Source organism: Phyllobates terribilis, unplaced genomic scaffold (assembly GCF_046119375.1).
Source record: "Phyllobates terribilis strain yellow unplaced genomic scaffold, ASM4611937v1 Scaffold_2__4_contigs__length_985480577, whole genome shotgun sequence".
NCBI classification, from domain to species: Eukaryota; Metazoa; Chordata; class Amphibia; order Anura; family Dendrobatidae; genus Phyllobates; species Phyllobates terribilis.
This window is the reverse complement of record NW_027362762.1, coordinates 192,152,749-192,178,885: the sequence shown is the minus strand read 5'-3', so window position 1 is coordinate 192,178,885 and position 26,137 is coordinate 192,152,749. Positions and strand designations below refer to the sequence as shown.

At 41.7% G+C, this 26,137-nt stretch overlaps 1 protein-coding gene across 2 annotated transcripts; it reads right to left on the bottom strand.

Moving 5' to 3' along the window:
* Nucleotides 1–2,957: 2,957 nt before the first annotated feature.
* SUOX (sulfite oxidase) lies at nt 2,958–22,917 on the bottom strand. Of its 2 annotated transcripts, XM_073663717.1 has the most exons (5): nt 22,803–22,857; nt 10,060–10,101; nt 8,668–8,695; nt 7,219–7,393; nt 2,958–6,388 (listed from the first exon to the last, which is right to left on the bottom strand). In XM_073663717.1, the coding sequence occupies exons 4-5, from the start codon at nt 7,372–7,374 to the stop codon at nt 4,925–4,927; spliced, it is 1,620 nt and encodes a 539-aa protein (XP_073519818.1). In that variant the 5' UTR covers nt 7,375–7,393; nt 8,668–8,695; nt 10,060–10,101; nt 22,803–22,857; the 3' UTR covers nt 2,958–4,924. The 2 variants fall into 2 exon arrangements, with proteins under 2 accessions (XP_073519818.1, XP_073519817.1); XM_073663716.1 differs by lacking the exon at nt 8,668–8,695 and having other exon boundaries at nt 22,803–22,917.
* Between the last annotated feature and the right edge of the window lie 3,220 nt (nt 22,918–26,137).

The following is a 26,137-nucleotide window of genomic DNA, read 5'->3' as shown; positions in this document are numbered from 1 at the left end:
CCATCCAGGTACACATGTTTCCCATCCTGTGATAATGTAACCCATCCAAGTACACGCATCTCCCATCCAGGTATATTTATGCCCCATCCTCGTATATATGTCCCACATCCTGCTATGTGCCCTGTTTTGTAATTAATTAAAAACAAAACGATACCACTCACTTTTATCCACGGTGTTTGGGGTCCTCTTCTACAGCCAGTGCGGGAGCCTGCAGCTGACACCGGCGTCACTGCCATGCGCCCCCAGCTGGCAGCCTCTGGCTCCTTGCGCCACAATACATTTCAGCTGAATGTGCATCCTTGGAGGTACATCCAGCTGAAGTAGGCGCTGGGTATGGCAGGCCCCCCTCCACCTCTGGGCCCTGGTGCAGCTGCATCGGCGATATGTTTGCCCCTGACTTCTGCTATATACAGCAATGCCAAAGTATTTCTGTAAATAGCTAAAATCACAGTCTCCTATAAACACTGGCCACGAGTTTGCTTGCACAGGCGTATCATCATGACAGGCACAGAGATCTTCAGCAGACCCCTCGCTGTCATGGCAACCCATCGACGCCCTGCGATCATGTCACAGGAGAGCCAATGGGCAGATAGAATGACACGACCCGCTGCCCGTCCCTTGTAAATGTCGCTATGCTCAACACACACACATTTTGTATTGCTATACTGACCTGAAAAATCGTATCGTGGTTGTTTTTTTTACCACGCAATGGACACCGTAAAATGTTGGAATTGCTTTTTTTCTCTCCATTATTTCATCGCATTTGGATTTTTTTTTCCTATTTTTCAGTACATTGTAAAGTGAATGGTGCGATTCAAAACTACAAAAAAAAAGTCTCGTACAGCTATGTAAAAAAAAAAAAAAAGGTAATTGCTCTTGGAAGAAGGAAAGGAAAAAGTGAAAAGTGGAAAGTGGAAAAATTGTCTGGGCTTGAATGAAACAACTGATAACTTTTCATCCAGGATGCCAATACAGTTTTACATGCGATGACAGCGTCGGCGTGGCAGTGCAGGGATAGTATCTCCCAGCTCTGCTAGAGAGTTTAACTGTATTGGTGCGCTGGGCCCACATATACAGTTAAAAGCAGCGTAGCTCCAGGTGGGCCCCTCAGAGCCCCGGGACGACTGTACCCTCTGCTCCCCCAGTAGCTACGCTACTGCCCTCTTCAATTCCTGACCCAGCTGCTCCCTCCTACCCCCTCCCAGGGACTTTTGCAGTGACTTAAGGAAAACTGACCACCTGTTTCTACATAGGAGGAGATCATCCTTGTCGATCTATACAGTTGAAACCTGAAGTTTACTTACGCTATCTAAAAAGACACATATGTATGTTTTTCTCAATATCTGACATGAAGGGCAATGGTACCAAATACTAATGAAATGTATGTAAACTTTTGACTTTGCAGTAAGTAATAAAAATGCCTTAAACATTCTCTGTCTCATTATTCTGGCATTTGGCAAATATTAAAAAATATGGTAATCCTAATTGACCTAAAACAGGAAAGGTTTATTCTGATTTCATGTCAGATATTGAAATATATGTCTTTTTATATAGTGTATGTAAACTTCAGGTTTCAACTGTATCTACCAAGGACCTGGTCACCATACTGAGGAAAGAATAGCATATGTGCTGTGAATATTTGTTTCAACACTACCTGAAGAACAAGTCTATGACCGCAACTACGGTGGCCACCACACTTAATCTGCAACTGCATCTTCAAAGGCGGCCATCAGCACAGTACCTGCTTCTATTGCCACAGTTTCTTTCCCCAAAATGAGAGGTCATCAGGGGGCAGTGATAGAAGCAGTGTGAGTGACAGCAGAGCCACCTCTCTGCTTTTATCACCGCCCCCCTCAAACAAATTGTCGTCAGGGGGTAGTGACATCAGCACAACCCCCTGAAGATTTGTTTGAGTTTGATGGTGATTGAAGCTGTTGGGCGGCACTGCTAAAATATGTAATAGAAGCAGGGACTATGGCAGCGGCCACTGAAGAAGCGGACGTTGGGCACAAGTTAAGTGGGTGGTGGCTACTGAAGGTGCAGTCACATTTGCCATCACCCCCTGAAACAGGACATCAAGGGACAGCAGCACCGCACCTCTGATGACATGCTGTTTCACTGTGTGCTTGAAGCTGTGGAGGAAGTGACTGCAGGGCCATCGTTCAAATGAAACGTCACAGGAAGTAAAGAAAAATAAATAAAAATTAGTTGTAGGAATTAGCGGTATAGGGAGAAGGTAAGGAAACTTTATAATCAAGCAAAATTACTGAAATGTTACACAAGGAGAAAGGTTAAAAAGGACAAAAAAAATAAAAATTTTATTGATATAGATTAAAAGCTATATATTAATTAAAATGGTAGGGGGCAAGTGCACAACAGAAAGTGAACTTAGAAATGTATCAGAAAAAGAATATTAGTGTTGTATTCTCTGAGAAAGTTTTATGTGTTTACAAGATATAGCAAGGAAGAGGGATACAAATAAAAATACTATTAAATAGATAAATACATAATCCGTATTCTATAAATACACTGCATATATCAAATATACCATGGAACAGAGAACACATAAGTGAGGACCCCAGGACTCCTACAAAAGTGGTTAGAGCTTAAAAGGGCAATATAGACATCGGACAACCCCTTTATTACATTTTCCACATTACTCCAATGCATGGTTCATTAACACCAGTGTAGAAATGTCATATTATATAAACTTGCCCCTGTGGACCCCTGCATCATCCCAATTTAATTTTTGGAAGAATTTCTACAGACCACAAATGGATCTTTTCTACTTTCTGCTGTGAAGAGCGTTATCCAACATATTATTTATTTTAACAGTGCAAAAGCTTGAACAATTACATTTTTAAACCTGTACAGCTTTACCAAACACTATATACAGCCTTGTATGCCTCCAGGTGTAAGAAAAACAGCCACATAATACAATTGAAACCATGGACTGGTCTATTGTATTAGATTTTATTATACTGACATTTACATGTAAAGCAAAATAAAATACAAAAAAATACTATCTTTTAAAAATATGCAATCTAAGGAATTTAGGAACTTTACATCAGAATGTATTACAAATATCTCAAGATCTTTGTTGATCAACATCTACCAAGTATAAAATACTAGCCATTACTATAAATATAGCAATACATTTTGGTTAGTATACGAAGGCTGGAAACATTTCCAGCTACTATTCAGGAACTTCCTCACTGGTCATTCCAAGTTATATTCTTTAGACAAGTATACTTCTTGAAAGATTAAATCAGATCAACATTGTGCGTTACACAGCAGAGGAAACTTCTATTCCTTTTTATTATTCTAGCGCAGCAGAGAAAAAGGACAAAGCTTAGGCAGTCAACAAATGACTCCTTCTCTGCCCCCTTCTACATTTCTTCAAAGAAAAAAATGCAATGTTAAGTTAATCAGTATTTTCCCACTGTCTTGGTTACCAGGAACACTTTGGGTGGAAATTTTGAGTATTCCAGTTTGTTCTATCATGAATATCTGTGGAAGTATCAGAATTATTAGTCTATACCTCCAGTCAGTCACACACTCTGTGGACAAAAGTAACGGGACGCCTTTTAATCATTGAGCCCAAGCTTTTCACCCTTGCCACGTGTGTAAAATCCAGCGTCTTTTCTAATATTTGTGAAAAGAATGAGTCATTCTAAAAAAGCTCCCTAATTAAGTGTGGTCCATGATCAATTGTGAGTGGTATTCTTGAAATGTGGTAGTGCTTGGGAACCAAAGCAACTCTGCCAATAAGTGGCACACCATGTGAAGTTTCTCAGTGTGGTCAATGAGAGCGGAGGTGTATAGTGCATAAAAGTCACAAATGCTCTACTGTCTTAGCAATTGCAGAGTCTAAACATTCTCTTGCACTAACATCAGCACAAACCTGTGCTCCAGGATCTTCATGACCTAGTAACTGCTTGGAAGCCTTACATTACCAAGAACAATGTCAAGAGTCAGAGTGGTCTAACACATGGACCCACAAAGTTCAAGCTAAGGGAAATTGTAGTACTTTGGAATATCAAGACATTTTGAAAAATTATATGGTTCCAACTTTGTGGGAATAAATTGAAGGCCATTTTCGGTTTGAAAAATATCACCTCATTGAACAAAACAAGGTCCATGAAGGCATGGCTGGTCTAGCTTTTGTGTGGAAGAATTTGACTGGTCCCCACAGAGCCCTTGACCTCAACCCCATCGAACGCTTATAGGATGAACAAGAGCCGAAATTAGTGGCCAACTTCTCAAATTCCCTTCTGGATAAATGAGCAGAAAATTCCCTTAGACACTTGTAGAAGGATTTCCTAGAAGAGTGAGAGCTGTGATAACTGCAAAGTGTGGGCCAACTCCAAATTAATGTCTATGGATTTAGAATATGTTGCATATTCAATAGCCGCAGTGCTGGCAGACTGATGTAACATCACAGTGTGCGTAATCCCACGCAACCACCGTACCTAGTAAGGATCCACTTAAAGTGACCATGTTTATTGGCCAGGGTATGTGATTCTATACAAACCACAATTTTACATATTTTAGGAATTTTCACTTCCCTGGGCACAAAGCACTTTATAACCACCTCAAAAGTGGTCAGTCAATGTATATGATACAAAACACATTCACATAATTTAATAATTATATACTCATCAGTTGCAAAGACAAGATTCTTTTAGGTTGCAGCTGATTTTATAGGATTCCTATAAAAATTATTTTATCTTGACAAATGAAATTACACTAAATTTCAGTATACACTAATAATTCAAGTTTATAAATGGAAGTAATCAGGATCCGTAAAAAGCATCATTCTAAGGTATAATCTAACACAATAATAAAATGTAACAAGTCTCAAGTTTTTTTTTTGACCCCCATTTCTCTGTCCATAAGAAGTAACGCCTCTTCATATCAATGATCAATGTTCATCTCTATCTATTGTGACGCTTATATGGTGCCATGCATTATTCAGTACCCCGCGTAAGTTCCATATTGGGGCCACTGTATCAGGCTGCACATTATAGCTGCTATCTACAGCCTTACACGTAATTGTCAATTCTTTCTGTTCATTAGGAACAGTTGCCTCCAATTTCCACAGCTTCCATGCCCATGTTGGTCCCTTATTCTCCTCCCCAGTAAGATCAGCCACTTTCCAGGTTTTTCCTCCATCCAGAGACACGTCCACTCGCACGATCTCTCTCCCACCACCACTCCATGCATATCCTTTGATGGTAACTTTTCCATCATGATCTGGGGCAATAGTTTCTCCAGGAAGTGGCTCTGTAATAGCAGACTGCACAGGTAGGTCTTGTATGGCTGGAGAGGTGGAAAAGTCTACAGTATCCCAATCCACAGATGGACTGAAGCCCTTGTAATCATTCTGCTGCCAGTGACTGGAACTTTCCTCCTCACTTACAATAATGTGACCCAACCACTTTACGTTCCGGGCACCTACCACACCTGGCACAATAACCCGCAGAGGAAAGCCGTGATCTTTAGGCAATTCCTCACCATTCATTTCATAGGCAAGTAGGACTTCACAGTCCTTGCTCATTGCACGCCCAAAAGAGATGGATGCTCCATATTTTGTTCCAGTTATGTCTTGATCCAAGCCTTCAAATTGAACATGGCGCACATTGGGCAAGTCCTCGGTATAGCCAGCATCTGATAAGACATCCCTCAGCCATACTCCTCCCCAACGAGCTGTACTAATTGCTGCTGAACCCCAATCTAGCCCTTTAACTGGTTTTATAGCATTCATTTCAGAGCGTCTATTTCCAGCACACTGCAGAGTGACAGTCACTTCATGTCGAGTAAATTTGGTCTTGAGGTCTTTGAGTGACAGTTTCAATGGTTTACCCCTCTTTGCTCCAGGTGGTCTCTCGACAACAAGCTGAAATTCATCAGGGTTAATATTTGGCACAGGCAAATGGTTCCTCTTGAAAAACAGCTCATTTGGAGTGATGAAGTTCTCAGTCAACATTCCAGGTGGAGGCTCAGCATTAAAGGGTTTTTGACTATTGATCTTTAGAACAGGATGTCGAGAAGGATCACCAGAGTAGGGATCAGATAAATCACGTGGTGGCTCCTTGTCATCAGGGCTGAGCACTCCCACCTTGTACTCTTGCAACAGTTCTATGACATGCTCACTCTTGTGAACCCCATAGAGGGCCCAGAAAGGTTCTAAAGCTCCACCAGCAGCCAGCAAGATTCTGTTCCCTCCAGGATGCAAATCCACAAAATCTGTGATGTCAAATACTTCTCCGGCATAAGTAACCCATATTCTGTCAGAAGGAGTTTTGTGCTTCTTCACATCCTGCCTTGTATACTGAGGGAACAAATGTGAAGTGACAGGTTCTTTTTTAGACTCTGCCAGAGCAGCCTAAGAAAATGGAGAAAAGCCATAAGTCATTTGTCTCAATTGTAACATTTAACTTTGTAAAAGTTCCCTAAAAATGCAAATACAAAACACATGAGGAATATACACAGTTGTACAAGTAGTGACGAGTGATAGCATGGCCTGTCCCTCCAAGAGGCAGGCAACTATTGGACAAGCAAGTCCATAACAAGAATCTCATTGTCCTACATGGGGAGCAGAGAATGTTTGCTGCACATGTTGGTCTAACCACCTTAACACATCAGCCAACTGTGATTAATGACAACAACGGATCGCCATGTCATGTCTTGAGTGCTCAATAGAGGACAGGAGAAAAAGAATGGAGCAGGATGGATTTTAACATACTCAATCCTTTGTTGTTAAGAAAATAATCTGTCTGGCAGCAGCTTACCCTCTTCCATTCAGAACACATACGCAAAAAAAAAAACCTCACATAAGTTTGGCATCACGGTGTTTGCCCTGAAGAATCATATTGCCAGGTCAATACTGGAGAAACAATGTTCGAGAAAGCAAAATGTTGATCTTAGAAAAAGGGAAGAAAGTACAATTTTCTGTTAAAAGAAAATAGTCAGTCATGAAGGGGTTAATGTGAATGTGTGCATGAGAAAAAAACAAAGAGAAATGACCCTTGTTAAACAACTATTGAATGGATATGGTCACCTTTAGCAACGCACCAGGCATCTGCTCTCCCATGATGGGTATTTTTTCATAATGACTCCCCATAAAATAAAATAAAAAATAAATAAAGAAAAAAAAAAAAAAAAAAAAACACCAAAACAAAATTTGCTTTTATAAATCATCTCAAGAAGACTTACTTTTTTCCGTTGGGTATCAAAGATCAGGAAGGAGCCCAATCCCAGTAAAGCGCCTGCAGTGGTGGTACCCCATTTCCAGCTGTTTGCTCTGGACTCAGTTTCTGTGCTGTGGATCCATCTGGATTCATTCCTGGCTGCACATATTTGCACACACATGAATATCTGCTTCTGCAACCTGGAAGGCAACATACAGCATGTAAAAACATACTGAAATGGCATGGAAACAGGTTTGCCTACTTTTAGCCAAAATTGGCTAGTAATGTGCCAAAATAAGCATCTTGTTCAATGCTACAGTTGACCAAGAAGGAAGATTTCAACCAAAACAGCCATTAATCTGGTGAAATGTAACAATTGTTTTTGCAACTTATTACAGGCTGCCAGAATCTGGAAAGAAGTTGACAATGTTCAAGTTTTTTGTCTGATACATTTCTAGAAACATCTTTTTGTTCTTTGCTCATGGTCACTGAACATGTATTGAAAGATGAAGTCCATTTTGGCTGTTAAAAGGCTGTCATACACAATATGTAGAGGTAGTTTGATAGCTAAACATGTATTATCCTCACCTTGAAACAGCCACACACATGAAATATACAAGGAATAAGAATCAAAATGATTGCACCTTTCTCCATAGACATCTGTTAAGGCCCCACACAGATAAAAGCTGGCAATTTCAACCAAGGGTCTAATGCATACATGTCAGACTCGGGACTGTGGGACAAATATGGCCTGTAGCCTAATCATATTTGACGAGCAAATACCAAATGTCTACTAGAGCTGGCCCGCTGGTAGACCGCGGCACGATGAAACTACAAATCCCGCATTTTCGGTCAGGCACGCCCCATAGTAACGCGCTCCCCACAAATGGAGATGAATGACCTGGGAAGGGAATGTTCTCTAATCCAAAAAGACCTAAAAGGGACAAAGCATCGCTAGACATGGCCCCTCTCTAGCAGGTCAATAAAACTTATCTTTCATTGTACTACATTAAAATAGTTATCTTATGGGGTAATGAATTAAAAGGACAAGCCTAGTTTGCCATAAATAGATTTGATTATACACATATATTGAATAATCTAATCTACATTTTGGATCATCATTTATTTTATGGTTCCATTTCATGTATTCCCCATTTTTTTATTGTACATTGTTCCCTTTGCATTGAGATTTTAGACTTTTTTGTTCACTCCCTACCATCTTGACTATGTGAATATTATGGCTTCAGTGCTGTGCACACCAATGTTTACTGATTACTACAAATCCCAGAATGGTCTGCTGGTGCGTTGTCGCATCAATCAGGAGCCACCTCCTCTGCTGACATTCATTAGCGACCTCATACTACCAGTAAAATCAGGCCACCCCTCCCAAAAATGGCCAATTGAAAGATGAAAAACAGAAGCTTTCTAGAAAAGTAGGAAGCAAAATATCTGTTCACAAATGTAAAGGACAGACCTGTGTCTTGTGTGCGGCTCCAACGTAGCTGTAACCAAAGAAAATAAAATATATGTAGTGACAGAGACTCTGATTCCAACCCTTACTGGGCTGCCTGCTGTAATTTTGATAAAAATCACTTTTAATCAGCAGACCACCACTAGAGTCTAGTAACCCAGCTGCCAAGTAGTCCACCATATTCGTGAGCTGTGTATATCCCCACCCACACCACTGATTGGCAGCTTTCTGTATACACTGTAAATGGGCAGAAAGCTGCCAATCTGTGGTGTGAGTGGGTTTATGCAGGGCTCATTCAGATGTCTGCTAGATCCGCAGCAGAGAAAACAGTGATTGTATCAAAATTATATCAAGCAGCCCAGTAAGTGACACATTACTGGAGGTCTCTGCCCCTATATTATGCTACCTTTAGATGGGCTAACAAAAACCTGGTGATCGATTCCCTTTAAGCTTTGCTTGTTCCAGATTCATGGTTTAAAGCAAAACTTAAGGTTGATTCTATGTAAAACTGCCTCAAAGAAATAAACCCCACACGGTCTGCAGAGCCCACTCTTCAATGGAATAGAAGTGCGCTTGACTTCTGCTCTATTCGTTCTCTTGGAGACAGGAGTCCCATGTACTGTCTTGATTGTTTAAGCCACTATTGTTTTTACTGGATGCTGGATTGCCATTTCTCTTCATTTCCTACTTGTCTTTGCTTGCACATTCAGATTTTGTAGAGATGAGGCACAACATAGGGCAGATGGCTGAGTATTGCATAAGAAACATGGGGCTGAGAGGCTCACTGCACACACGGAAAAAAAAAAAAGAAAGGGGGGAGTACACGTTCAACATACAGGTTAGCAGAAGTCTACATTACTGTCCTGTTTAATGAGTAACACTAGTAATGTCATAGCCCAGACAGAATTTAATGCTGAAAGTTCTAGCAAAAAGTAAGCAAAGCCCAACATATGTGCAGTCATTACGTGTAACCTTTTAAGTGCACCATGAGACAGTTATAAAGTATGTATGTTGATCTATCTGTACAACATGATTCTATAAACCATGGTTCCACCATGTAACCACTCCATCAGCTGAGGTGCGGTGGCAACAACTGACAGCCCTAAGCCTGCTGTAATGGCTAGGATTAGAGAACACCAAATGCCATGATCTCTACTGATCACGGCACCCATCAGAGGTAACGAAATGGAGCGAGCGTCCTACGTTTGCCTTGTCATTCCTGGCGCCAACTTGTTTTTAGCCACAGGTCTGTCCTGTCCAAGTACAAGTAATGCATTGGCAAAAGTCTACACTATTGTATCCCAAAACATAGTTAAAATAGAGAAATTGAAAATCTGATGCAGACCCTATATGTTCCCTAAAAATTTAATAATTAAAAATGGATTGCTCACTTACCTATGAGGTTTGGTCAGGCTGCATAGTAGGGCCATGTTTACCCTAAAGTAAAAGCAAACAGATTTAGGTTTAATTATTAGGTTTAAAGAGAAAACAAAAAAAATAAAAAAAATGGTCTGATTTAACATCTCAAATTTTTATTCCCTTTCTGTACATGAATATGGAAGCAACAATCTTAACCAAGTTGCTGTTAAAATTTAGAAAGATGCTTTACAGCAGCTACATAGACCTAGGAAACTTCTGCCTAAAGCTGTAGATCCTGTCGTTAGCAAATGTGAACTCTTTGTAAAGTTTTAAAATAGCATTCATCAAGCTAAACTTTCTTATCCATCGTCAGCTTTAGGTGGCGCTCGCTCAGTGGCGTTTGTACAGTTGTCTTCGGATACACCACATCTTAGATTTCTGATAAATGAAACATGAACAGCATACACATAATATTGGTGTTATAAGCTCCCTATGTGACTTCACTGTAGGACATTCCCAGTTCAGGAGCAGAATGCGTACTCACGTCAAATGGAACGTTTCAGAGCAGACTGTATTTTACCAAAACGGCAAGATAAATTATCAGCTTAAGGAAACACCATCCGATAACTACTGACAATCCTAGAATGAGCCACAGGTTTGGAATACCTCCAGAAGGAGAGGCAGAGTGTAACTCCTTGCTTAGATCAGATGGTTCACAAGGAATCAATATAACTGCTTATCGCAAGTGAGGACTGATAACCTTAGCGGCTAATTGCAGTATCATAAACTTCACTACATCATTTACCACACACGCAGTGTTACAGTGAGCCTAAATAAGACACCACTAACTGATCTGATGTAATAAACGATAATGTCGAAAGTAACATTTATTGCACCAGAGGATAAAAACAAGAAAAAAAAAACAAAAACCACACACACACAACCACAACCAACGTTATGTCTCAATGTGCATTTTTAGCTGATTGCATTTTTTGTGCTGAACGCTAAAAAATGTCATCCAAAATACACTGCTCAAAAAAATAAAGGGAACACTAAAATACCACATCCTAGATATCATTGAATGAAATATTCCAGTTGCAAATCTTTATTCATTACATAGTGGAATGTGTTGAGAACAATAAAACATAAAAACGATCACTGTAAATCAAAATTATTATGGAGGTCTGGATTTGGAAAGATACGCAAAATCAAAGTGTAAAATCAAACTACAGGCTGATCCAACTTCAGTGGAAATGCCTCAAGACAAGAAAGACACACTTCAGCCACATGAGGCCTAGCATTGTCATGCACCAGAAGGAACCCAGGGCCCACTGCACCGGCATATGGTCTCAATGGGTCTGAGGATCTCATCCCGGTACTTAACGGCAGTCAGGGTACCTCTGGCGAGCACATGGAGGCCCTCCAAGAAATGCCTCCTCACACCTTTACTGACCCACTGCCAAACCAGTCATGCTGAAGGATGTTGCAGGCAGCAGATCGCTCTCCACGGCGTCTCCAGACCTGTCACATGTGCTCAGTGTGAAGAGCACAGGGCGCCAATGTCGAATCTGTCAATCTTGGTGTTCTCTGGCAAATGCCAGTCGCCCTGCACCCCCCTTGTGGTCGTCGGACCCTCATTGTGTCTGTTTCTGACAGTTTGAGCAGACACATGGATGTTAGTGGTCTGCTGGAGGTCATGTCAGATATTGAGAAAAACCATGAATATTTTTCTATAGTGTATGTAAACTTCTGGTTTCAACTGTGTGATAGAGAAAGGTGTGTGTGTGTGTGTGTGTGTGTGTGTGTGTGTGTGTGTGTGTGTGTGTGTGTGTGTGTGTGTGTGTGTGTGTTATATTTATTTTAGTACTCCCAACAAGAAAAAGAAGCTGCAGTTGGTATTTTGAGAAGTCGTAAATTCCGAATTAGGTTAAAAAAAAAAAACCCACACCCTTAATGTTAAATACGGAAGAGAAAAAAACAAAACAACACAAAACCCAAGTTATTGAGGAAAAAGACAAATTGGGACATAATGATTTTTTTGGCATCAATTTTCTGCAGCAAAGCCGGATCTCTCAAGGGAAGTTTGTTCAGGATTTCTCTTGCAGTTTAGGTGATTTTTGGTGTGTTGTTTCCACTTTCCTTCTGTCTCCTTTTATGCATGTACATAAAGTTCAGTGAAAAAAAAAACCATTCTATTTTGGCATTAAAAAAAAAAAAAAAAAAAAAAAAAAAAAAGCTGCAAAAAAAAGTTACCTGCGTTTTTTGTTCACCACCCATTTCTTTCTATGGGTGAAAAAACGCTGAAAGAAGTGACCTGCTCTATTTTCCAAAAAAACATGCAAAGCACAAAGTCATGAACCAAAAAAAAGCCATGATGTGTGAACAGAGAATTCTGAAATCTCAGACTTTCCTGGTACTGCAAAACGCAGCTGAAAATTTGCATAAAAAAACGCTGAACAAACGTTGATAAGTGAACAGTCTAATGTGTATGGGAGCCTTGACTAACATCTGTTAAGTTCTCCATACACATTAGACGAACCCTGTATGGGGACCTCCCAACTCTCCTGACAGGTGATGTTGTGGGGAAATAAGGATCCAGCATGTCTGATTTTAAACTGCCGATACTTTTCCTCTCAGCGAGATAAGCTGGAGGAGTTCGGCAGTGGCGCTCTCAGAACACAGGAGCATTTGGCAGAGCAAGCGCACCTGTATATGGAGGAGTCAGCCAAACTACTGTATTATTCAGCTGACATATATTGTCTCTAGGACTCCTTTGTACATACAAATTTCCATTTAAAATAAATCATTAAACCTCACTGTAAGAGAAATCAAATTAGAATCTTGTCTTCTACAAAAAGAAAAAAAAAAAAAAAAAAAAGTTACCTTAATCTGAAAAACAAGACTACTTGCGAAAAAAAAAAAAAAGGAAGTTCAGCTTCCTCAATGGATGGGTGCCAATCCCACCAGGAAGTAATGGACAATCTGAATCTGGTATCCAAGGCAGAGGACCATTAAGAAGTGAATAGCTGAAAGATGTATGGACTCTGGTATGTTGCTCCAAATTCTTTATTTCAGGTCTCAGTAAAACTGTTGCTTTTCAGGGCTCTTTTTATCAAGTTAATAGAGCTCTCAGAAATAATAGTCTGAATTATAAGAAAGCCCAGTATACAACTATCCATAGGTTTTCTTTGAGTTACTCACTTTTTCCTAGTCTCCTCCTTTAGATTTAATTTGGAAGAATGTCTAATCCTCTCTGCCCATTCTGGAGAGTAAAAATCTGCTCACTGCCAAAGAACTTTGGCAAACAACCCAAGAATTCATCTTTCCCCAGACATCTATAGTTTGTGTTTAAAAACAAAAAAAACCCTCACATTACCCCATGTATGATCAACGTAACTACTAACAATTTAAGAATATCTTGGTAACACACAGGCTGCAACATAGTAGGAAAATGAAGTGTAAAGAAAGTACTTTCCATGTAGATTTTATTTTGTTAAAGACATATGGAGAAATGTTTATTCATTTATCAGCAGTGGCAGAAGCATTAGGGGAACCGCACCCTCTACAGAATACTGAGACAACATCAAGAACTAGGAAACAAGACGGCAAGCTGCGCTCCAGCCAAATTAAAATTCTGGCTATATTTAAAGCAATAATAAAGGGGTTGGCTCATCAAGACAACACCTTCACGCCAGGAACAGAATCAGCTGGGAGCATTAGAGACAGAAATTAATCATTGGTCCTATAATGCATGGAGGGGCTAGTGACCACTTGATGTGAATAGAGACTGCTCCCATAGACAGGTGTTAGGGGGAGATAAGGATAGGACAGTTGAAACCGCCCAATAGAGCGTACAACAGTAGCTTCATGGTTTCTAGTTCTGAATGGTCCCTTTACAATTGTGACTCAGTAGGTCCTTCCCCAACAAACAATTTTACTGCCACAAAGTGAAGGAGAAAGCAGTAAAGCACAAGGTCAAGATGGCCTTCATGCCCACACGTCCGTTACATAATTTCTATATTAACAGGGGAAATATACATCCAGCAATATTCACTAGATGAGTACTTGACATTCTGCAGGAAGTGTACTCCATCACCAACATTACCATTATTTTATGAGGAAGCTGTTTATATAGCAAAGAAAAGCACACAGGTATAAACAGTTTTACAGTCAGAAGTGGTTGAAACTGGTCACAGCTATGCGGATTACATACCAATAAGGATTCAGAAGGACAACTGTTTTTTGCCATTTGTCTCTTACAGATTAGAACATTACTCCCAGTAAAGCTATAGTATTTGTGCCCTCTCATATCACCCCTCCATTACACCATCCTATATATTTGACTGCTTGCATCACATTGTTGGTGGATGAAGGCAAAATTAGGTGGTCAAATGCAGTGTCCAGGCACCATTCTTGCCATGTATTGAACTTGTCAAGCACTTTTTGGTCTCCTGTACACGTGTATGGATCAAGCTGCCAAGTGCTGCATCCCAACTTGACCAGAACATACAGTCATGGCCAAAAGTATTGAGAATGACACCAAAATTATATTTTCACATGATCTGCTGGCCTCTGGTTTTTATTAGTGTTTGTCTGATGTTTATATCACATACAGAAATATAATTGCAATCATATTATGAGCACCAATAGGTTATATTGACAGTTAGAATGAGTTAATGCAGCAAGTCAATATTTGCAGTGTTGCCCCTTCTTCGTCAAGACCTCTGTAATTCTCCCTGGCATGCTCTCAATCAACTTTTGGACCAAATCCTGACTGATAGCAGTCCATTCTTGCATAATCAATGCTTGCATTTTGCCAGAATTTGTTGGTTTTTGTTTGTCCACCAGTCTCTTGATGATTGACCACAAGTTCTCAATGGGATTAAGATCTGGGGAGTTTCCAGGCCATGGACCCAAAATCTCTATGTTTTGTTCCATGAGCCATTTTGTTATCACCTTTGCTTTATGGCAAGGTGCTCCATCATGCTGGAAAAGGCATTTTTGGGCGCCAAACTGCTCTTGGACGGTTGGGAGAAGTGCCTCTTGGAGGACATTCTGGTACCATTCTTTATTCATGGCTGTGTTTTTAGGCAAGACTGTGAGTGAGCCGATTCCCTTGGCTGAGAAGCAACCCCACACATGAATGGTTTCAGGATGCTTTACAGTTGGCATGAGACAAGACTGGTGGTAGCGCTCACCTCTTCTCCAAATAAGCTGTTTTCCAGATGTCCCAAACAATCGAAAAGGGGATTCATCAGAGAAAATGACTTTGCCCCAGTCCTCAGCAGTCCACTCCCTGTAACTTTTGCAGAATATCAGTCGGTCCCTGATGTTTTTTTTGGAGAGAAGTGGCTTCTTTGCTGCCCTCCTTGAAACCATGTTAGATAGGGGGAAGGAGAAGTAGGAGAAGTGTGGATATATAGAAAAATTTAAATTTAAAATTCATAACCTTTATTAAATCTTAAAATATTTTAAGATTTAATAAAGGTTATGAATTTTAAATTTACATTTTTCTATATATCCACACTTCTCCTACTTCCCCTTCCCCCTATCTAACATGATTATTTTTGGTGGTGTACACCTGTGGATATAGATCTGATGAGAATAGACCATCTCCTTGACCTCCTTGAAACCAGCCCTTGCTCAAAGAGTCTCCGCCTCACAGTGCGTGCAGAAGCACTCACACCAGCCTGCTGCCATTCCTGAGCAAGCTCGGCACTGCTGGTAGTCCGATCCCGCAGCTGAAACAGTTTTAAGATAAGGTCCTGGAAATGCTGGTCTTTCTTGGGCACCCTGGAGCCTTTTTGACAACAATGGAAGCTCTCTCCATGAAGTTCTTGATGATGCGATAGATTGTTGACTGAGGTGCAATCTTTGTAGCTGCGATACTCTTCCCTGTTAGGCCATTTTTGTGCAGTGCAATGATGGCTGCACGTGTTTCTTTAGAGATAACCATGGTTAACTGAAGAGAAACAATGATACCAAGAACCAGCCTCCTTTTAAAGTGTCCAGTGATGTCATTCTTACTTAATCATGACTGATTGATCGCCAGCCCTGTCCTCATCAACACCCACACCTGTGTTAATGGATCAATCACTAAAACGATGTTAGCTGCTCCTTTTAAGGCAGGATTGCAATGATGTTGAAATGTGTTTTGGGGGTTAAAGTTCATTTTCTGGGCAAATATCGACTTTGCAAGTGCAGTAATTGCTGTTAAGCTGATCACTCTTTGACATTCAGGAGTATATGCAAATTGCCATTACAAAAAATGAAGCAGTAAACTTTGGAAAAATTACTATTTGTCTCATTCTCAATACTTTTGGCCATGACTGTACATCACCCTAAAAAATGTAATTACTGATGCCTGGCCCAGAAGGAAGCACTATGGAGGGTCTTAAATAGGTAACTGATCAAATCAATATAATCACAGCCCAATCGAACGAGTGAATCGAGTCGCATGATTGCAGATGGCAAGCCCAGGTGCAAACACAGACACAAGAGGGCCCCTGTACAACAATATAAGGGTCCTTTGTAGTCCAGTAGCTCATCATAATATACGATTCCACCTACTTTGGAGGTGGCAGCGGGTCCCCTTACCCACTGGGCCCCTGTGCGGCAGCACACATTGCACCAATGGTATGTCCACTGCCCAACTAGCCTGCACAAATTAGAACTGGAAGTAAATTACACAAAGGGCAGTAGAAAGACTGGCTTCAATGGAGGGAAAAAAGTTTACTACTTGGATCTCAAAAATGGAGACACTGTCAATCAGTAAATGGGGACATACAGTTACTAGGAGCTTGTATCCAGTGTAATGCAATCCATTCTTCTGATAGTCCAGCTGTTTAGCTCACAGAGGATTACAGCGATTGGATACAAATGTGGCAAACTAGCAGCTGGGAGAAGTGTTATAGCATGTATACAAGACTGTCCCAGGAATAATGTATCTGCTGCAATTCTACAGCATCTAAACATATACTTAGGTAAAAATATAGAACTGCAACAATATATTATAAAAAGTTTCATAATTTAAGTACTAAAAGGGTAGAAATGTGTCCGGAGCATCAACTGCTGCAAAGTGCATCTTCCCCCAGATTGGCCATTTATTTGAATGAGACCAGACTGCAGATATGAGTCTATGTGACCAAACCTACGATCTGTAGCCACTATATACTAATAGGAAAAAAAATATATAGCAAAAACACCTCCACATTAAGAAGCAGTCGCTTGTGTACGCGCCATGTCTGTAATTGTAGCTCCATTCTATTCCACAAAATCCTCAAGATTTTATATCAGTAATGGAAGGGAACATATGACCTCCCCTCTATTACCCAGAAGGGCAAGGAAATTAAGAGGTTATATTTGGAGTGGGGACAACTGCTTTTCACCAAATACTTAATTCCCCCCCACCGAAAAAAAAAGATATAGATATACAGTCATATGAAAAAGTTTGGGCACCCCTATTATTCTTAAGCTTAATGTTTTCTAAAAATTGGTGTTTTTGCAACAGCTATTTCAGTTTGATATATGTAATAACTGTTGGACACAGTAATGTTTCTGCCTTGAAATGAGGTTTATTGTACTAACAGAAAATGTGCAATCTGCATTCAAACAAAATTTGACAGGTGCATAAGTATGGGCACCCTTATCATTTTCTTGTTTTAAATACTCCTACCTACTTTTTACTCACTTACTAAAGCACTTTTTTTGGTTTTGTAACCTCATTGAGCTTTGAACTTCATAGCCAGGTGTATGCAATCATGAGAAAAGCTACTTAAAGTGGCCACTTACAAGTTGTTCTCCTGTTTGAAGCTCCACTGAAGAGTGCCATCATGGGCTCCTCAAAACAACTGTCAAATGATCTGAAAACAAAGATTATTCAACATAGTTGTTCAGGGGAAGGATACAAAAAGCTGTCTCAGAGATTTAACCTGTCAGTTTCCACTGTGAGGAACATAGTAAGGAAATGGAAGAACACAGGGACAGTTCTTGTTAAGGCCAGAAGTGGCAGGCCAAGAAAAACTTCAGAAAGGCAGAGAAGAAGAATGGTGAGATCAGTCAAGGACAATCCTCAGACCACCTCCAGAGAGCTGCAGCATCAACTTGCTGCAGATGGTGTCACTGTGCATCGGTCAACTATACAACGCACTTTGCACAAGGAGAAGCTGTATGGGAGAGTGATGCGAAAGAAGCCGTTTCTGCAAGCACGCCACAAACAGAGTCGGCTGAGGTATGCAAAAGCACATTTGGAGAAGCCAATTTCTTTTTGGAAGAAGGTCCTATGGACTGATGAAACCAAGATTGAGTTGTTTGGTCATACAAAAAGGCGTTATGCATGGTGGCAAAGAAACACAGCATTCCAAGAAAAACACTTGCTACCCACAGTAAAATTTGGTGGAGGTTCCATCATGCTTTGGGGCTGTGTGGCCAATGCCGGCACCGGGAATCTTGTTAAAGTTGAGGGACGCATGGATTCCACTCAGTATCAGCAGATTCTTGACAATAATTTTCAAGAATCAGTGATAAAGTTGAAGTTACGCAGGGGATGGATCTTTCAGCAAGACAATGATCCAAAACACCGCTCCAAATCTACTCAGGCATTCATGCAGAGGAACAATTACAATGTTCTGGAATGGCCATCCCAGTCCCCAGACCTGAATATCATTGAACATCTGTGGGATCATTTGAAGAGGGCTGTCCATGCTCGGCGACCATCAAACTTAACTGAACTGGAATTGTTTTGTAAAGAGGAATGGTCAAAAATACCTTCATCCAGGATCCAGGAACTCATTAAAAGCTACAGGAAGCGACTAGAGGCTGTTATTTTTGCAAAAGGAGGATCTACTAAATATTAATGTCACTTTTCTGGTGAGGTGCCCATACTTATGCACCTGTCAAATTTTGTTTGAATACAGATTGCACATTTTCTGTTAGTACAATAAACCTCATTTCAAGGCAGAAACATTACTGTGTCCAACAGTTATTACATATATCAAACTGAAATAGCTGTTGCAAAAACACCAATTTTTATAAAACATTAAGCTTAAGATTAATAGGGGTGCCCAAACTTTTTCATATGACTGTATATACAGTGCTGGCCAAAAGTATTGGCACCCCTGCAATTCTGTCAGATAATACTCAGTTTCTTCCTGAAAATGATAGCAATCACAAATTCTTTGGTATTATTCTCTTCATTTAATTTGCTTGCAAGGAAAAAACACAAAAGAGAATGAAGCAAAAATCAAATCATTGATCATTTCATACAAAACTCCAAAAAAGGGCCGGACAAAAGAATTGGCACCCTCAGCCTAATACTTGGTTGCACAACCTTTAGCCAAAATAACTGCGAACAACCGCTTCCGGTAACCATCAATGAGTTTCTTACAATGCTCTGCTGGAATTGTAGACCATTCTTCTTTGGCAAACTGCTCCAGGTCCCTGATATTTGAAGGGTGCCTTCTCCAAACTGCCATTTTGAGATCTCTCCACAGGTGTTCTATGGGATTCAGGTCTGGACTCATTGCTGGCCACCTTAGAAGTCTCCAGTGCTTTCTCTCAAACCATTTTATAGTGCTTTTGGAAGTGTGTTTTGGGTCATTGTCCTGCTGGAAGACCCATGACCTCTGAGGGAGACCCAGCTTTCTCACACTGGGCCCTACATTATGCTGCAAAATTTGTTGGTAGTCTTCAGACTTCATAATGCCATGCACACGGTCAAGCAGTCCAGTGCCAGAGGCAGCAAAGCAACCCCAAAACATCAGGGAACCTCCGCCATGTTTGACTGTAGAGACCGTGTTATTTTCTTTGAATGCCTCTTTTTTTTTCCTGTACACTCTATGTTGATGTTTTTTCCCAAAAAGCTCTACTTTTGTCTCATCTGACCAGAGAACATTCTTCCAAAACGTTTTAGGCTTTCTCAGGTAAGTTTTGGCAAACTCCAGCCTGGCTTTTTTTAGGTCTCGGGGTAAGAAGTGAGGTCTTCCTGGGAATCCTACCATACAGTCCCTTTTCATTCAGACGTTGATGGATAGTACGGGTTGACACTGTTGTACCCTCGGACTGCAGGGCAGCTTGAACTTGTTTGGATGTTAGTCGAGGTTCTTTATCCACCATCCGCACAATCTTGCGTTGAAATCTCTCGTCAATTTTTATTTTCCGTCCACATCTATGGAGGTTAGCCACAGTGCCATGGGCTTTAAACTTCTTGATGACACTGCGCACGGAAGACACAGGAACATTCAGGTCTTTGGAGATGGACTTGTAGCCTTGAGATTGCTCATGCTTCCTCACAATTTGGTTTGTCAAGTCCTCAGACAGTTCTTTGGTCTTCTTTCTTTTCTCCATGCTCAATGTGGTACACACAAGGACACAGGACAGAGGTTGAGCCAACTTTAATCCATGTTAACTGGCGGCAAGTGTGATTTAGTTATTGCCAACACCTGTTAGGTGCCACAGGTAAGTTACAGGTGCTGTTAATTACACGATTTTTCAAAGGGTGCCAATACTTTTGTCCACCCCCTTTTTTAGGTTTGGTGTGGAATTCTATCCAATTTGGCTTTAGGACAATTCTTTTTGTGTTTTTTTCATTGAAGACAAATTAAATGAAGAGAATAATACCAAAGAATTTGTGATTGCAATTATTTTCAGCAAGAAACTGAGTATTATCTGACAGAATTGCAGGGGTGCCAATACTTTTGGCCAGCACTGTGTATGTGTGTGTATGTATGATATATCTATCTCTATCTAGATAGAGATATATACACATTTATTTATTTTGGTGGAATTGACTGATGTAAAACTTTTGTGCCCTAGTTTTGTAAGGCAGTAACTGTCCGATGAAAACTATAGGTATGCAAGTTTATTAGGGGGATGTTCACACTTTTAAAGCATATTTAAAAAATAAGTAAATACATGGTCTGATCATACCACAGCTCCTGGGCGGGGGGGGGGGGAGGGGGAGCAAAAGAGTATACAGACATTACAGCTGGGGTCACAGCTGATTCTTTTCGTGAGGTAAAACATTTCCCTGCCTGTTTTTAAACAATGTTTTACTTCAAAGAAAGAATCAGCTGTGATCCCTTGCTGTAATGTCTGTATACTCTTTTGTTTCCTCCCCTGCCCAGGAGATGTGGTATGATCAGACCATGTTCCTGTACGGTCAGACACAGCCATTACACAGTACACAGCAGGGGCACAGTCATAAGATTATCTCATCACAGGAACATTTTATTACACTTTCTGTCCGCATACTTTTGGACCACCCTGTATATATATATATTTTTTACACAAACTTCAAAAATTATTTCTTTTTATTCATGGGGACATTATTTCTGCATCAATTGATTCAGTGCTCAAATTCTGATTAGTTTTTAAAAGCAGAAATACATCAAGAATTGCCAGATTCCCCCCCATGAACTATAGGCTTATTTCTATTGGTCTCAATGGGAAAATAACTTATTCAAAGAGTATTTGAAGTGGTTTTGATGCAGATTTTGAAGCAAAAGCTGGAAAAAAATCAACATAAAAAAAACAAGTGTGACAAGTCCTTAGGGAGTGATCAGTCATGTTTCGCCACCAGTGTTCACCTGCCCCATCTGGTTTCACCCTTCCACAGCTCTCAGTCACATAACTGGGTGATCACTCCACAATGTGTAACATGCAGGATTTTATTTTGACGTCCTATTTTCAATATCCCTGGGAGCTTCTTGTTCACACGCAGGAGATAGAGCTCCACAGATCCAACACTTGTCACAGCTGACAGCTTACATCTAAAGTGCTGGACAGTGGGCGGACACATTGTGGCCTATGAGAAGAGAGGATCCCTTACACTGGCACAAAGCCGCAGTGTGTGAGCTGTAAGGAGCAAAGACCCCGGAGACCCCAAACAACAGAGCACATTACAGAGGTGAACTGGGAAAGAAAGAGACCGGTCCGTCCCGGGGCTGATGGGGGGAGAAAGAGACCGGTCCGTCCCGGGGCTGATGGGGGGAGAAAGAGACCGGTCCGTCCCGGGGCTGATGGGGGGAGAAAGAGACCGGTCCGTCCCGGGGCTGATGGGGGGAGAAAGAGACCGGTCCGTCCCGGGGCTGATGGGGGGAGAAAGAGACCGGTCCGTCCCGGGGCTGATGGGGGGAGAAAGAGACCGGTCCGTCCCGGGGCTGATGGGGGGAGAAAGAGACCGGTCCGTCCCGGGGGTGATGGGGGGAGAAAGAGACCGGTCCGTCCCGGGGCTGATGGGGGGAGAAAGAGACCGGTCCGTCCCGGGGCTGATGGGGGGAGAAAGAGACCGGTCCGTCCCGGGGCTGATGGGGGGAGAAAGAGACCGGTCCGTCCCGGGGCTGATGGGGGGAGAAAGAGACCGGTCCGTCCCGGGGCTGATGGGGGGAGAAAGAGACCGGTCCGTCCCGGGGCTGATGGGGGGAGAAAGAGACCGGTCCGTCCCGGGGCTGATGGGGGAGAAAGAGACCGGTTCGTCCCGGGGCTGCAGCAGGGTCCTACCCCTTCTTGGCTCCCACTCACTCAGCCTCTGTAATTGCAGAACTGGAGAAGCAGCTTTTAGGCTTCCAAAGCCGCAGCAGCTGCGGTGTCACCACATAACCAGCAAGTCCTGCCCGTCCCGCCTGTGACAGCCGCACACGTGTCCCTCCACCCGGAGCTGCAGCCTCCTCACCGCTCCCGCAGGCGCCAGAGGGGCCCTCAGAAGGCGATGGAGGAGGGCGCCCCCCACAGGCGCTCAGCCTCGGCGCACAGGGCTAGAGCATGGCGCTGCACACAGTTACCTGACTTGAGGAGCGCGTCCTGCCTGCCAGCCGCTGACTGATGGGATCGCACTGGAGCTCTGCCGCGATCTGCCCCCCCTTATAAAGGACACCGAGTGACGTCAGAGGGGGCGGGCCGACCCAAACCCCATTTGACCCTTTCAAAGTGTTTGTGCCGGTGGAACAAAGTGAAGTTCAGCTCTGAAGACCATAACTAACACGAACTGTGTGCTGGGGAGTCTAGGCACACTGTCATGTGGAGACTGCACTCACACATGAGGACAGATTCTTTTTTTCCCTCCCCCAGCTTTTGGTGTTTAACCCCTTCCTGACAGGAGCATTTTCCATTTATGCGTTTTCGTTTTTTGCTCCCCTTCTTCCCAGAGCCATGACTTTTTTTTACATTTTCATTCAATATGGCCATGTGAGGGCTTATTTTTTGCGGGACGAGTTGTACTTTTGAACGACATCACTGGTTTTACCATATTGTGTACTGGAAAACAGGGGGAAAAATTCCAAGTTTGGTGAAATTGTGAAAAAAGTGCAATGCCACAGTTGTTTTGTTTTTTTTTTAACCATGTTCACTGTATGCTAAAACTGACCTGCCATTATTATTCTCCACGTCAGTACGAGTTCGTAGACACCAAACATGTATAGGTTATTTTTTTATTTAAGTGGTGAAAAAAAAAATCCAAAGTTTGCTAAAAAAAAAAAAAAAAAAGTCGCCATTTTCCAAGACCCGTAGCGTCTCCATTTTTCGGGAGCTGGGGCTGGGTGAGGGCTTATTTTTTTGCGCGCCAAGCTGATGTTTTTATTGATACCATTTTGGGGAAGATCCGATGTTTTCATTGCCCTTTATTGCAATGTTGCGGCGACCAAAAAAAACGAATAAGGCAAACGGGGGGGTGATTTAAACTTATATATTTTTAATTTTTTTTTTATACACTTTTTGCATGCTTCAATAGTGTCCATGGGAGACTAGAAGCCGCACTTGCCTGATCTCCTGTACTACACACAGGCGATGATCAGATGGCCTGTATGCAGCAGAATTGCTCACTTGCTATGAGTGCCGACCACTGAGCAGTGCTAATAGCAATCTGACAGTGACAACCACAGGGGTCTCCTGCAGACCCCGGGTTGTCATGCCAACCCATCAGCGACCCGCGATCATGTGACGGGGTCGCCGATGGACGGGGCCAATGACGCGCTTCCCGGAAGCGCAAGTTAAATGCTGCTGTCAGACATTGACAGCAGCATTTAACTGGTTAACAGCCACGGGTGGATCGCGATTCCACCAGCAGCTGTTGCGGGCACATGTCAGCTGTATAGATCAGCTGATATGGGCCGGGAAAGGTGCGGGCTCAGCGCCGGAGCCCGCACCAAATTGGGATCTGACATGAGGCATACTATTTCGTACCACATCAGAAAGGTGTTAAGGCCACAATCACACGTTCAGTATTTGGTCAGTATTTTACATCAGTATTTGTAAGCCAAAACCAGGAGTGGGTGATAAATACAGAAGTGGTGACGTGTTTATATTATACTTTTCCTCTGATTGTTCCTCACTTGGTTTTAGCTTACAAATACTGAATTAAAATACTGACCAAATACTGATGGTGTGAACTGAAACACAAAAATACATGTGCATTTTCTACCTGCAGATTTTCCGGACTTAATGTAAGTCTATAGGGAAAATCCTCGTAGAAAACTCGCACCGCTCTTTTTTTTATTTTAACCAAATTCTTCCTTTATTTTACGCCCTTTTGATGTCTGTTTTATACATATTACACTGTTTATTGTTTTTCTTTATGTTGCCATGGGGGGGGGGAATGGTTTTCCAGACGTTTGTAGACAATTTCTCATTTGCCAATTTATTAATTTTTTGTATGCCAGAATTTTTTGTACAAACATTAGGGCGACAGACAACATTTTAATGGAATGCAACTGTGTTCAGAAAAAAAAAAAAAACTTGAGAAAATAATTTTAGATTTTGTGCAAAATTCAAAGATGTGCACCATTTACCATTTTAAAATGATTTGACAAAAAAAAAGGAAAGGGAATAAAAAGAAAACGCCTGCAAATTGGACTCATGGGATTTGTAGAGAATTGGCAAAATTTTTATCATATTGACTGAAAAGTGGAGGAAAAAAAATATGAAAAGTTGGGCCTCGATTCATTAAAGTGTTTACACCAGAAAAGTCATTAAAAAGTCACTAAATTTTGGGGCAACACCAAGTTAGCATTTTCACGTAAATTTTAGCAAGGGTGGAGCTAGGGTAAGATGGGGTGTGACAACACCCACCCAACCAATTCCTGATTTGTCAGGGCTGGAGTAAGATTTCTGGCATAAGGTATGCCATAACTAGAGTATGATTTCTGGCGAGGCGTACGGAGCATGGAGGCACACACCTCTTAATGAAATCAGGTGCCTCTTACCCACCATACCAGTTCATTGACACTGGCTTGTGCATCGCCAGTCTTAGGCCACGGCCCCACTATCAGTATTTGGTCAGTATTTTTTCTCAGGAGTGGGAGCCAAAATCAGGTGAGGAACAATCAGAGAAAAGGTATAATAGAAACAAGTGCACCAATCCTGTATTCTATCACCCACTCCTGAGGAAAAATACTGACCAAATACTGATAGTGGGGCCGTGACTTTAAAGGGAATCTGGCAGTAGGATTACCACTCTTAAGCAGTCTAGTTGGGCACGGAGGTCATAGGAAGCTGAATAAAATGATACCTTGATATCTTCGGTCTGATGTCTTATTCCAGAGAAATCCACGTTTTTTAATATGTAAATGAGCTGTTAAGATCTACAGGCGGGATATATGGATCTCCCTGAGAATCTGCTTCCAGGGATTTTATTTTAAATAAAGGGGGTATTACCAGTGTGAGACATGTAGATCAGGATAGCAGACTGTCAGTCATTACATACAGATAAAAAGGAGAAGACAGTGTCCAAGCAGGGTGTTCAATTGCAAAAAGAGTGTTTATTCAGCCATGCCAAACAACATTTTGACCCTATGTGTCACTTGACAAAGACCCACATAGGGTCGAAACGTTGTTTGGAATGGCGGAATAAACACCCTTTTTGCAATTGAACACCCTGCTTGGACATTGTTTTCTCCTTTTTATCTGCATATATACCCCCAAGTGGGTTCCTTGGGGATTATTGACGTGCGTCCACCACAGTAAGTGCTGTCGGCCATTACTTTCTTTTCAACAGTCATTACATGTCTCACACTGGTAATGCCCCCTTTCATTTAAAATAATCCCTGGAAGCAGATTCTCAGGGAGATCCATATCCCGCCCATAGATCTTAACAGCTCATTTACATATTATGAAAATCATGAAT

What these genes read in the sequence shown, in the direction of transcription:
- SUOX (XM_073663716.1), bottom strand. Translation starts at nt 10,094, where the DNA reads ATGGCCCTACTATGCAGCCTGACCAAACCTCATAG. An exon ending in AGCCTGACCAAACCTCATAG is followed by an intron (nt 7,394 to 10,059) that starts GTAAGTGAGCAA and finishes GTTGCCTTCCAG; the next exon opens with GTTGCAGAAGCAGATATTCA. An exon ending in TTGATACCCAACGGAAAAAA is followed by an intron (nt 6,389 to 7,218) that starts GTAAGTCTTCTT and finishes CCATTTTCTTAG; the next exon opens with GCTGCTCTGGCAGAGTCTAA.